Genomic DNA, 13281 nt, shown 5'->3' on the forward strand with positions numbered 1-13281 from the left:
AAATCATGACAAAATTTCACACAAATTGTTATTTTATATGACTCTGGATAAACAGGGATGTAATCTGAAACTAGTCTGAGTGGCGGAGGCATACAGCCTTGAGGTGGTAATTCTAGTTCGTGTATCTTTTAGACTCCACCCTTTCCCTGTGACAGAGCCAGGTTATTTGAGGCATCTTGTTCACCTTGAAAGTAAGGTAAAAAAAACCTTTAAGGGAGTCTGTTTAAGGCATAGAAACAAGCTGTTAATCCTCACATTTGTGCAGTGGTGTGGCTTCACCTCATGATGTCTGATTTGGTTTGTTGGCTGAGAGGTCCGTCTCTATAAGAACCCTCATCAGTGTTAATAAACTGCAGCGTGTTTAAATGCCCCACCAGTCTACTATCATCAGGGAAAGGAGCTATACGGAGAGAAGAGGAGGAGGACAGGTATAAAAACGACAGTTCAAATAAATCCCTCTGGATATTAATTAAGTCATTAGAGCCAGGACAGACAGTCGACATTGGTAGTGTTGCTGCTCAGGATAGAGCAGCCTTAACTATTTTATCTTGTCTTATTTGGAATTTCAGAGACCCAGACTCAACTATTGACTGAATCCTCAAGGATTCTCATTCACCTTGAAACCTGCATTGACTTTTATCTGGAATCTGTAACTTTATTGCTCTTTGTAATTTGTTATCCAGGAAGTTTTAATGAGAAGCAGAGAGAGTGCAACGCGATCTAAAGTAACTCTCTAAGTTTATCATAGCTCATGTAAGCAGGTAAGTCAAGGCACCGTGTTTCAGAGAAGACTAGCTGCTGTTGCTAACACAGGTGTATAATGACACTATTTGACACTGGTTTTCCCGTTGAAATATTGAATATTATGTAATTCTACTCATTTTTTATCAATGTGCTGAATCCACAAAAGTGTGATGAAATGAAGTAATAAATAGGGCTGAATAATATGCAAAAAAATCACACTGGGATTATTTTGGCACATATTGCAATTGTGATATGAGTTACGATTTCAGAGTGGTCAATTTAGCATTTCATTTTAAGTCAAAGAAATATACAAGTTATGTTTTTTTGTTTGTTTGTATTTTAAATGATTTGTTGTTTGGGGCATCTCTGTAGCACCACAATGCTGCCTTCACCATCTGTTGTGGCACATTTACCTTTATCAAAGAAATTGCTGCCTGGCCATATTGTGATTTCGATTTAATTTCAACTAGTTATTCAGCCCCAGTGATATAAGATTATAGAACATCACATCTCATGTTGTTTTTATCCATGCTTGTGCTATGGCTTCACCGACACAGTGGCAGTGTCTCGTGAGGATCATTGGGCTGCTGGTAGCTGCTGAGTTAGTCTTTAACTCAGAAACTTAATGAAAAAGAAAAGATTTACCTTTAATCTAATAATTGAACAGTTTTGAATGTAAAGCGTTTGCATGTAGAAAACTAAGAGAATAGAAGACAGTGATAAATAAACGCTTAATCAACCACCCTGTCATAGAATTTCCAATAGATTTTCCAGTTTATTAGTGAGGAACTGAATCACAGGTTTGGATTCAGTAGTGTAGTTACACATGATGAAAGGCCTCTTGAACTGTGGTTCTAGGTTGACAAAGGTCACTTTAGAGGTGCTGTAATCTCCAGTTTATCGGACATTTTCTCAAAAAAAAAAAGCATTTTGTTCCCCGGAAGTCCATAAGTGCACTGAGATAAGCAGCTGTAACACAAAAGAGTCAAGGGTAACTGAATAGTTGAGGCAGTGTCTGTTTGCTGAGTACACAGTGTTGTTGATAAGGGCTATTTGATAAATCCCTCCCGGACGAAAGAAACACTGACACAATCTTTGTCAAAGTGTTTTATTCATTCTAAAGCAATGGCACACGTCATACAAGTTATACTTAAAGCAAAATGCAATATTATAACTGGTACTGAACCTCAGAAAAAAAAAAAACATAACATGGATAATTTTCACTCCTTGACTGGACACTTCTACAAAATCAATCTTATATATTTTAGAAAAAGAATATGACAAACTTCAGGCATTGATATAGTGTTTAAAAATGCACTTTTACAATGCTGTTCCTCAAGCAAATCCTAATCACCATTACATCATTACCAACTCCTGCATCACAACCAAACAGCCCTGATCACTTCTTATATATTAACAAATACATTTGAATAAAATAATAATCCTTTCTTCCTGATTGGTTTGATCAGTTGAACCAATTTAAGACGAATCTCAGAGGCCCCTCCTATTGCAGCTATCTTTTAATTTAGACTGCAATTACAAAGCAAACCAACATCCCGGCTCAACTAGTCTGTTCAGCAGACATCAACATAATGTCAGCAACAATTCTGCAGCGGCTTTTGTGTTTGAATTGATTAAACCTGGAGGCAGATTCATTATGATTGGCCAACGGCCAAGAGAAGATGGGTCCGAAAATTTCAGTAACAAAGCCCTAAAATCCCACGATGTTGATTCAGAGCGTGATGTCCACTCCAGTTCAAATGAGGAAACAATGAGTGCAACTTATACACAACATGAACATGTCATATTGTAGTGGGATGGGCCGTGACAGTTTCCCTGAGCTTCGGTTCAGACAGTTGAGTCTGTTCAGCTTCAGTTTAAAAGGGCGGGGTTTAAAGGTTGTAAAAACAAAAGCATAGAAAGTAGTGCAAGCCATAACATTTCTGTTCCATACAACGACATTCCTGCACAAGTGTTCTGTAAATACACACAGCTGCATGTGTAGACCTGGTGCATTTAGATAACAATGGGGCTTTGATACTCACCCACAGACATGCCACGTACAGAAATCCAGTTTACAGGGTGCTGTTTAGGCACATATCATTGTCTACACTGTATTTACTAATCACATAATCTAAATGTAAAAAATACATTTGAACAGTGAAGAAAAAAACACTAGCATATTTTGCACATCGTTTTAATGTATGTAAATATATTACAATGTAATATTTTTAATTATCGGCTATAGGATAGGTGAACCTTGAAGTAAATTGTACAGCCACAGTGTCATAAACATGTATAGGAAATGATAAGTAAAGAAAAATAGACCTGAATCTGAATTAAACTTTTACATTCAGTTTAGTTGCAGGACAAAAAGCAGATTGAAGTTACTGTAACCTCAAAACCCCATGGACACAGCTTCCGTGCACAGTTAAATCTTTGGTTAAAAAACTACTATATACTGCAAAAGGCTACAAAGGTTATAATAGTTTTCATTTCATACAGTAATGTAAATGTCACTACTTAATAAAATAACTAGATTAATATGAACTTTAACTTTTTATAAGTGCTATGTAAATAATGTTAGGTCGTTGGCTTCAGAAACATCTCCAACATGCATCATTGTCTCTTCGTGCTTCTGTTTAGACTCGAGTTCCAACTTGATGCCAGACTCTTCATCTTCATCTGAATATGATTATTTTTAAGGTTGTCATGAAAGGCTTTAGTGAGGACTGTGTGATAGATCTGGCCCACCCTCAAATCAGATATCAGGATGTAATCCCATGTGGCAGTATTTGTCCTGCAGAGGTCCATTAAAAGACTAAATTCCCTCCATCTCAGGACTGATTTGTTTTTCAGGCGTATACTGGCTGTCAAGAACATCCTGTCCTTTCTGCTGTACTGTCTGGAACATTGTTTGACTAGGTTTACAGTCACACCCTGAGCTTTCTGGCATCACAAAAATAAAATGGATCCTAATATTTAGAAAAACTTTACTTTAGAAGCATGTTTTGCAGATCAATGGTGCATTCATTTTCTAGACTAGCTTATAGTCAGTTTCATTAGACATTTCTTTTCCACACAAAGAAAAGGATCATGAGGTCCGACAGGCACACTTCAAAACTAAATTCAACAAAACAAAGTCAGGAAGGCTGTTCTTGATGTGACTCTCACACAGTGTTCAGTACACACGTTTTTTTAAACTCTGACCCCATTCATCACCCGGGTGACAACTGTGTATTTACCAAGCTATAATAACGTCAGCGAAGCTACGTCAGTAACAGTGTCGCTCCCATCAAACACGGAACAAACATTTTAAAGCGGTAAATCAAAGTGGCACCTTCAGTTCTGCCCCACAGGGGTATAGATGAGATAAACCTTTGGTAATAAGATTGTGTATCATGAATAAATTGTGCTCTCTAGAAGAAAAAGAAATGCTTATGTTGTCCAGTTCCAACAGTAAAAAGTGACCTGATATGAAACATTTGCACAATATAGGCATCGCTGAAGGCACTGCAGTTTAAATACATGAAGGCTGCGAAAAGCAAAGTAACACAAATGTGTTTGTGTGTCTCCCATTCCTTTTAAAGATCAGTGTTCATTCACAGCTTTGTAAACATGACCAAGTCCTTCCCACTGGAAAAAAACATTTCCCTTCATTATTGCTGCCATGAAAGAAAACTGCATGATGGGTACATTCATGTTAATAAAAAGGTAACATACAATTTCTCACTTGTGATTACTGCGATAGAAAGATTGTATGTATTAATTTTTACAGCAAGACCTTTCAAATGATGAATCATGTAACTGCAAACTAAACTGAAACTTAAACTAATTCTGAAATTCAAAGTTCCCCTCAAAACACACAACCCACCCTACAATACACAGAGCATTAACCCTACAATTTACAGTTTGTTTTCTTTCCCCAGGATTACAATTTATGTACAAGGGCTGCAGGACAGAATTACGTTTAATTTTAGTTCACTATGTTTCTGGCTAAGAAATAAAGTAAAGGTTTCTAGTCACTCTGCATGTGACTCAATTGTGGGAACATTAATAGTGGAATCACAATTTCCAGGGTCATTATTCCAAATTGAGTTAGGACACACCTCTAAATAACCCTGTGTATGTTGTACTGCTGAGTGACTGTGTGCAAGAAAGAGGAAATGATACTCAAAGTGAAGTTTCAGTTTTTACTATTATGTACGTTGGCTCCATTTCTATAAGCTGGACTTTAAGCTTTTAGTATTCGAGCAGTATTAAATAAAGAATTGTCTACTGAGGTCCTACCTTTATGAAACCATCCTGCATCTATTTCTCATAACTGCTGCTACCACTGTAGCATTACAAGGCACACAGGCAACAAACTTTTCTTTTATATCACGTGAGATATACACTGCATATATGTAAACATGGATATTTGGACGGATTGTCTTCTTAGCATTTGGTGTCACAGTCTCCGTTAGGAGCAGAGAGGCTTTGGACGTAGCGGACGGCGTCTGCGATGGTAAAGAATATGATCTTTTCACCACCATCACCTCCTTTTGTGTCGGGGTAATATCCCCCTCTTTCCAGAGTGTCCAGTACTGAGGTATTACACTGGGCCAGGACAACCTTGACCCCAAGTTCTCCATAATCTTTGCGGACCTCTTTCAGAGCATTCACTCCAGCGGTATCTAGAAACAAGATGGCGCTGCAGTCGATCACTATGCTGTGCAAGCTACGTCGAGATTTCTCGTCAGGCATCAAGGTTACAGTCGCAGCAGCTTCAGCATCCTCCTTCTCTGCCTTCATATTTGGATCTTTTGCGACCTCCTCCTGCTGTTTGCGCTTCTGCTTCTTGAACTTTAAGTGCAGAGTTTTCTCCCTCACAGGGTCGAGCCCTACACGCTTGTAAAGAGATTTTTTGAACAAGCTCTGGTTGGCGTAATAGATCGGAGCCTCATATCTGAAAACAGCCATCCCTGGATGCGTCTGAAGGCCGCGGTAAGACGACAGGTCTTCGTAATGCTCCCTGGATGCAGCCCGGCCAAGCTCCAGGACCTGGACTTGCTGGGTTCGGCCCAGGACACAGAAGGCTGACACCAAAACCCCCACAAGGAGACCCAGCTCCGTGTTCACCAGCGACGAGGTCAGCATGGTGATCAGCCAGATGGAGGTATCGACACGATTGGCACGCCACATGCGGGGAATGTCGGTGAACTTCCGTAGAGCGCCACGGAGGTTGACCACGATGATGACGGCTAGTACACACCTGGGCAGAAGAAGGAAAGGGCAAAGGTAGAGAGTGGCTTAGTGTTCAAGGAATATAGCAACCAATCGGTGCTCTGATTCTGATCCTCATTTTAAAATTTTCAGGTAGATTTAGGATTTTTAAATTTCCAGTGTGTAACAGACTTAAATTTTTTGCCATTCAAAATGTTGATTTTCGCAGTTGAGACAGAATCAGCGGGAGAGACGAAGTTCTACAAATAAAGAGTGAGGGGGGGATAATAAAAGATTGGGAACTAAGAGAAAACAGTCTATCCTCAGATGTTTTACATTATTGATGAACACATTCCATAAGATCAGTGAAGCAGTGAGTGTGTATGTCTGTCTTGGGGTAACACACCAAGATAGAAGAAAATCAATTACCAGTCATCAGAGTGCGTCAGACAGAAACAGAAATCAGTGCTCACACAGGACTCAATACATCTCCTGGTGTGTGAGAGTCCTGTTTATCTTTCAAATTGACAATTAACTCATTTGTTTGATTAATTCATGTTTCCGCTCCAACTTATTCCATAATCATGTCTTGTAATATTAGAATGGAAAATAAAGCTTTGTGCAACAATCTGTATCTTTGCCGTTTAAAGATATATGAACTAGCACAGCCTCTGCAGAGTGAGAAGCAGCCGAGTCAGCACCAACCCTGAACTATACGCACAGGTTATTTGTATTTGTTTAAGTCTACCCTTGAAATCTCTTTTCATGGTAAAAAAAAAATAATAATAATAAATTAAAAAAAAAAATGTATATATTGGAACTGCAAGTGAATGTTTAAGTACTCCTATAAACTAGAACTAAATCCATGGAATTCCAATACAAACAGGAACACTGGAGTGTTTGAAACTTATTTAAAGCCTGAAGAAGATTTTACTTCAAACTAAATTTGACTGCTGAAACTACATTGAAGTCTGTCGACTACAATGTTATATCTACCACAAGTTGCAATTCAAATTCACTTATAAGACTTTGATATTTTTTGACCAAAGCAAATTGTTAAAAGTGAACTTAATTGATGAATGCAGGAATTATGCTTTACAGATTATCAACATGTACACAAAAACTGATAATGGCTCCAAACCAAACTATGCTGTATAATGATGATTCCTGTCAACATGATTTGTCTGGCTGTTCAAGAGTGAAATTATTAGGGTGAGCAGCCACGACGTGTCTGACTGGCTTTAGCAGAAGTAGGTGCCATTTTCAGGTAAGGGTTAAAGCTCAAACGTCTAAGACATTCAGAGTTTCCCTTTAACTCAGATTAGAAAGACAAGACTGTTAAATGTGCAACGATAACATTAACGAGCGCAAATGTTAGCGATGTGAAAAAAAATAATTTTCATGATAATGGCACGCAGGTTGTCATTCAAACAAAATCAATTGCCTGCAAATTAGGAGATTCATTTGCAAGTGGAATAATTGAGGAAGGCCCTTAAATCAAATCTTAATTAACATTTTGGTATGCTTACTTTTGTAGGGAATAGAAGAGCGGTGCAATAACTAGAAGCACCAGCAGCAGGACGAGAGCGCTGACCAGCCCCGACATTTGAGTCTGGCACCCCGTTGACTCCTTGACGAGGGTCTTGGTCAGAGCAGCGCTGGTAGTGAAGCAGCGGAAAAATGATGGCAGGATGTTGCAGAAGCCGATGGCGTACATCTCCTGGTTGGCATCTACTGTGTAGCCGTGCTTCTTGGCGAACATTTCTGACAGTGAAACAGTGATGGCGAATCCCACGATGGCGATGGAGAAGGCGTCAACAGCCACATTGGGAATGAGAGACCATGAGGGCATCTGGGGAGGGAGGAAGCCTGTGGGGATGTCGCCGGCCACACCTGACCCATAGTCTGTGTTGAAGCGGCCAAAGTGAGACGCCAGTGTCGCAATGATCACCACAAAGAGCTCAAAGGGAATTGGGGCCTGGGTAAGGAAAAGAAAAACAAGACTAAAAATTGGTGTTCCCACTAGTGGACCCATGAATGGTAATTCTCAATACACACAGGAGAGGGGAGAGGGGGGAGGGGGCACACTAGTCATGTGATCATCCTAGGGTTACAACTATACACAGTATTACCTGTACATTGTAATGGTACAGGGTCCTGAGTTTTGCCTCTCTTACGATTGGCTGTTTGTAATTTTGCTGATTGAGGACAAAGCTTTATTGTAATGTAACAGACTACTAATAGTTTTAGAAAACTGAAAACCAAACTGTCAAATGTTTGCATCGTGCAAAAGAAACAAAATCAAAAAAAGACTACAGGCAGTATTTACAGACGATTAAAGCTGCATTTTTATTTCTAACATGACCAAAATAAACTGATCTGCAGTTTGTCTTTACCTTTAGTTTGGCTTTGAAGCGATCATTGAGTTCCTTGGTAGGTATAAGTATCAGCAAACACACCAAACTGGTCACCAGGTCACAAATGTTTGTGTTGCCCAAGTTGGTGAGGAGACTGTACCAGGTCTTGAATAGAGTGAACCAGCCCTGGGGCCTGGGGATCTTTAGACCCAGAAGGTACTTGAACTGGGAAGTGAGGATGGTCAGGGAGGCTCCTGTAGCAAAGCCGCTGAGAAGGGAGTCAGAGAGGTAGACGGAGACGAAGCCTACCTGGAAAATCCCCATGAGCACCTGGGAGAGAGTTAAGCAGGAGTTAATGGGCAGGTTCCAAACTATGGAGGAAGTGACCTGATGTAAATGATTTATCCAGCTATAACATCATAGATACATTTACACATTACAGATACTTGTCTTCTAAATTTTCCCTAGATGCAAGTACACACTGTCATTCATAGTTTACCAAAGTTACAAACTGTATTCAAGCTGCATCTGGAGAACAAGAGAAGCATTTACATGTGATGATTTCTGTCTAGTCCATAATACCGCCCCTGCGCACTTACCTGGTAAACCCCAGCAGTAAAGGTAACTGTGGCTCCCACTGTGATCGCATAGCAGCTTCTGTCACATTCCACCCCCATGCTGCCATTCCCCTGGCCAGCAAGCAGGACGGCACTGTTATTACTACTGATGTTGCTCTCTGTGAAGTATCCTGCCAAAGCCAACTCCCTGTCCACAACTTGGCCCACAAGTAGGCAGAGCACCCCAAAAATCCCCACCGAGATGTGTCTGGAGGTGCCTAAGAGGGCGTAGATTATGGAAGAGAAGAAAGAAGTGTAGAGACCATATATAGGGTCCTGACTGGCCAATAAGGAGTAAGCTATGGACTGGGGGACCAACAGGATTCCAACAATTAGTCCTGACATGGCATCGCCCAGAATCCAGTCCCTGAGCTTGTAGCGTGGAAGCCAGTTCAGAATTGGGAAAAAACCAAATATTTTGGATTTTGCCTTCTTTGGGGTGCACGAGCAGTGTTTCTTCAGTCGGTGTAACACAATGGTTCGACAGTTTTTTCCCACCTCTTTCTCCACTCTTTCCAGTATGAGAGGCTGCTGCTGGCCACCCTCTGCTCCATCTTCTGCTGTTGTACAGCAGTCACTGCCATGAGTCATGATCGAGCCCCTGGTGTGAAAAAAGTTCAGTTTATTTAAGTTGTTGCACCAACAACTTTCATTGCAGCATGCACAATATGTGGCACTTTAACAAAAGACTATGCTAGGTGTAAAACGATTCTGAAGATAAGACTGCGTTACAAACATCCTTAATCTCGTGTTGCTATACTGAAAGACGAAACCGCAATCCCACCCCACCGTAACCCCAGGCAGTAGGGTGGGTCAAGCAAAACAAGAAACAAGTTATGTACTGAAACCATGAGTTTGGAGAATCATTGCACTCCTTGTATATGCTCAACTGTTCCTTTTTATCATAGAAAAGTGGAGCGAGAGAGAGACAGGAAAGTTAGGAGAGAGAGAGAGAGAGAGATGGGTCGACCTACAGCCAAGGACATGGGCTGGATTTGAACCTGGGCCTCTGCAGCAAGGACCAGGTGAGCTACTGCTGTGACCAAGACTCATCAGTTCTTATGCATATTGTAAAATGTTCCCCTGGCTACTGTAATAACCACATACAACACTTGAGAAGTGTGAAGAGGGGTGGAGGGTGAGGGTGAAGCGCTATCAAATGTCGGGTCAGTTTCTGTGGGCCTGACTGCATATTTCTGACATTTTGCTGAGGCCAAGAAATATTTCCTTCTCTTTGTGTTACATCACAATACAGACAGGACAATTCCCCTAGTTCATACAGTTCAGCTTATAGATCTTTAGAGCAAAAACAACCTTACTGGTTATTACCAGTACTGATATCTGCCAAACTGTGGGCAGTCAGCAGGGGTCTAAGAAAAACGACAGTCACAGCTTTATGTTATATACATTATTCCCCCTCTATAGCCCCAGATAATTAAGGTCATTATGCAACAGGCTTGAGCTACTTAGTGACTGGGCCTTTGCTTATAATGAATTTATCATAGCCTACTTAATTTAAATCAATATACTTCATGGTATTTTTATTAACTTGCATTTGGTCATTTTAGCAAGTAAAACATCTAGAAATGTAGGTTAAAGCTGGGCTCATGGTTGAACTGAACTGGACACTGAAATTAACTGGAAGGCTGGAGGATCAATGGGTTATATAACAGGAAGTTTGAAGAAAACTTTCACCTTTCAACCTAACGGATCAGAGCTTAGACGAAACTTTTCTACCGTGCAAAATTGCGGGGGGGGGAAAAAAGGCTATCTCTACTAAGGTATCTCTACTAAGCATATAAATGGCGTTTAATAAGTGTCTTTATATCACCGTGGTACTCTTGTAAAGGGGTGTGCAGACTTATTAGTGGTATTTCAAGCTTTCTCAAAATTCTAACAGTAACAGGATTACAGAGACGTTGACTTGCTCTGTTTTCCAGGAGGAGGCATGTGTAGTGGCGTTAATGAGATTATTGCTCTTGTCTGCGGGCTATTTAAATGCTGAGGCGGAGAGGCGCCACTCTGAACAAGGGCAACTTATATCAAAAACACTGCGACGCTACTACATGGTTATATTTACAATAGCTTCACCTGGCATTAGATTAATCTAATTAATGTGTCCAGCACAGTCTAAGGAGCCGGCCCAGGCCTGGAGCTGCCAACGCTGCGTTAGTGGAGATGAATGAGCACTATTGTAAACAAGCTGTCAACGTGGACGCCGACTCAAACTCCACATAAAGTTAAGCGGTGTGACGCGACAGTTTGCCGCCGCATCGACAGGAACAAACACGTTGTCAAATATGTTAAGTAAAGTTACTAACCTGAGCTCGAATCAGTCGCTTTAAGAAGTTAATGTGAAGTTGTGCTGAAACTGTCGACTCCCATTCCGCCTCAAATTCATTTTACACTAGTCGGTAGATCCGTGCGTAATGACGTTTTATGGGCGTGAGCAGCGTCACATGACTTAATGAGCCAAAGATAGACTTTCTCTGAAGAGGAATCACTTTGTAGCAAAAAAAAAAAAAAAAAAAAAGACATCACCCAGTAAAAATGAAACAATGTATCAATTGGTAAAGATAATAATTCAGAAGTAAGTGGCAAGATAAGTTACTTTTTTTGGGTTTTATAGTCGAATAACACGGGGATTATTTATACTGTAACATCCAGGCACAGACTTCCAGAAACACGGTCATTCTCTTCATAAACGACTTCTTGAAAGATACTTTAAACGCCTCAGCAGAGCCAGATATCACTGCGCTTCAAAGCTCTATTTTCACGACTGACTGACACAAAACCTAAACCGGTACAATATTTAATCAACACAAACACAGTGGCGAAACAGAAAGAAGAAATATTTTAAATTGAATGACGTGGCAATTCATAGTCAAAAGGAAACTGTCCTCCATCATATGATTAAACACTTCTCCAAAAATGACAAATTGCAACACCCACATTTGTCACAAAAATAGTGAGTGCTCTTTTTGCTCTGCAGCTCCCTGAACACACACTTGACTGACACCACACATGTAAAACCAGATGAAAAAGTGTATTTCCAATGATACGACTCCTGTTAGTGCATTATTTTACTCTCTGTCTCATGTTCCTCAGAAAGGGTGTGGAGGTGACTGATGTTAGTGGTTCATCACCAGGGAGGGGAGAGACTTGATACAGTATGAGCTTTAAGAGACACAAGTGAGTGTAATACTATGTTTTTGCTATGACATAACCAACAGTACTGAATCCCATAACATATGTGTACGTACCTCGGGGAGTGTCAGGAAGGGAGAGGTGTTGGTGAGTCCTACATGATGACAGCAGCATAATTGAACAATGTTGAATGACAACAGTCTTACATTCACTTATATTGCAAAATTATGTAATAACAAACAATAGAAAAGCTAGGGTGTTGTTGAAGTAAGTGGAAAAATAATTATTTTTATGTTCTTCAGGCCTTGTTAGCCTGATAAAAATAGGACCATGCGCTTCTGGTTGAAGTTGCGAATTCTTGAGAAAATAGTGTATAACTCAACTTAACAACGGAGCTTGAAAAGTGTCCAAACTCCATCTACACTTCTCCAGCCAATCTTGTATCTTAATCTATCAATTCCTTCTATATGTTCCAAAAACATATGCAATGGTACATTAATATAGTCTACACACTGCTTCTACTACTTGTATGATGAGGCACTTACATTTGCATAGGACTGGATATCAGAGGAACTAAAATGTTATGCAAGAGTTATTTTTGTGAAATTTCTATTAATAATTTAATGTTTTTTCATTTTGAAAATGTTTTACCATTGGGAACCATTGAGGCAAACAGGGCTTGAGTATTCAATTCTGAAATGACAGACTTTGGAGTAAGTGTTACTTTAATGTCTCCTGATATGGACACTGCTATCTTATTGTCTGAAAACCTCAATAAAAGGAGCCAACAACAAACCACAGGTTTTTGTTTTTTGTTTTTTTTTCTAGAAAACTAACATTTTTTACAGGAAAACAGGGAAATTGAACAAGAAATGTATTTTTTTTAGACCTCTAGCTATAATCAGCCTAGTTAAGCCAGCTAACCTTAGCTGAAATACCAACAACCAACCAATTCACGAACATGGTATTGAAATACAGAAAAACAAGAATTTGCATTTAAACTCTTCTCACTATTTTTTGATGCCCTTTTCTTTTTTATTTTGCAAACAGTTTGGATCGGTTTACTGAGGTTTGACCAAGTGTTTGTATGACTGAAACTATATCCATGTTAAAAATGTCTTATCTGGTGCTCCTAATAAGCATTTGGGTTAAGGTATCTGCCAAAAAACATCCATACAAGTGACTGATAAATGGCTAGTGAACAGAATATT

At 39.9% G+C, this 13281-nt stretch overlaps 2 protein-coding genes across 2 annotated transcripts in view; one reads left to right on the forward strand and one right to left on the reverse strand.

Moving 5' to 3' along the window:
- The window catches only part of pde6a (phosphodiesterase 6A, cGMP-specific, rod, alpha), a 65495-nt gene that overhangs the window by 18286 nt on the left and 33928 nt on the right, over nucleotides 1–13281 (forward strand). Inside the window, exon 4 of the mRNA XM_071458513.1 lies at nucleotides 9832–9948. The gene's annotated coding sequence lies outside the window, so the exon portion shown is untranslated. The remainder of the gene's footprint in view (nucleotides 1–9831; nucleotides 9949–13281) is intronic.
- Nucleotides 1274–11381, reverse strand: slc26a2 (solute carrier family 26 member 2). The gene is made up of 5 exons (XM_071458515.1): nucleotides 11245–11381; nucleotides 8906–9524; nucleotides 8346–8636; nucleotides 7479–7927; nucleotides 1274–5998 (listed from the first exon to the last, which is right to left on the reverse strand). The coding sequence occupies exons 2-5, from the start codon at nucleotides 9512–9514 to the stop codon at nucleotides 5182–5184; spliced, it is 2166 nt and encodes a 721-aa protein (XP_071314616.1). The 5' UTR covers nucleotides 9515–9524; nucleotides 11245–11381; the 3' UTR covers nucleotides 1274–5181.

Source organism: Trachinotus anak, unplaced genomic scaffold, assembly GCF_046630095.1.
Source record: "Trachinotus anak isolate AG129_WGS33_773 ecotype Australia unplaced genomic scaffold, CSIRO_AGI_Tana_v1 ptg000021l, whole genome shotgun sequence".
In the NCBI taxonomy this organism is placed as follows: Eukaryota; Metazoa; Chordata; class Actinopteri; order Carangiformes; family Carangidae; genus Trachinotus; species Trachinotus anak.

Coding starts and splice junctions, on each gene's coding strand:
- slc26a2 (XM_071458515.1), bottom strand. CDS start 9,514: ATGACTCATGGCAGTGACTGCTGTACAACAGCAGAAGATGGAGCAGAG. Junction 8,637..8,905: donor TTACTGCTGGGGTTTACCAG/GTAAGTGCGCAG, acceptor ACTCTCTCCCAG/GTGCTCATGGGGATTTTCCA. Junction 5,999..7,478: donor CTCTTCTATTCCCTACAAAA/GTAAGCATACCA, acceptor TCTTCTGCCCAG/GTGTGTACTAGCCGTCATCA.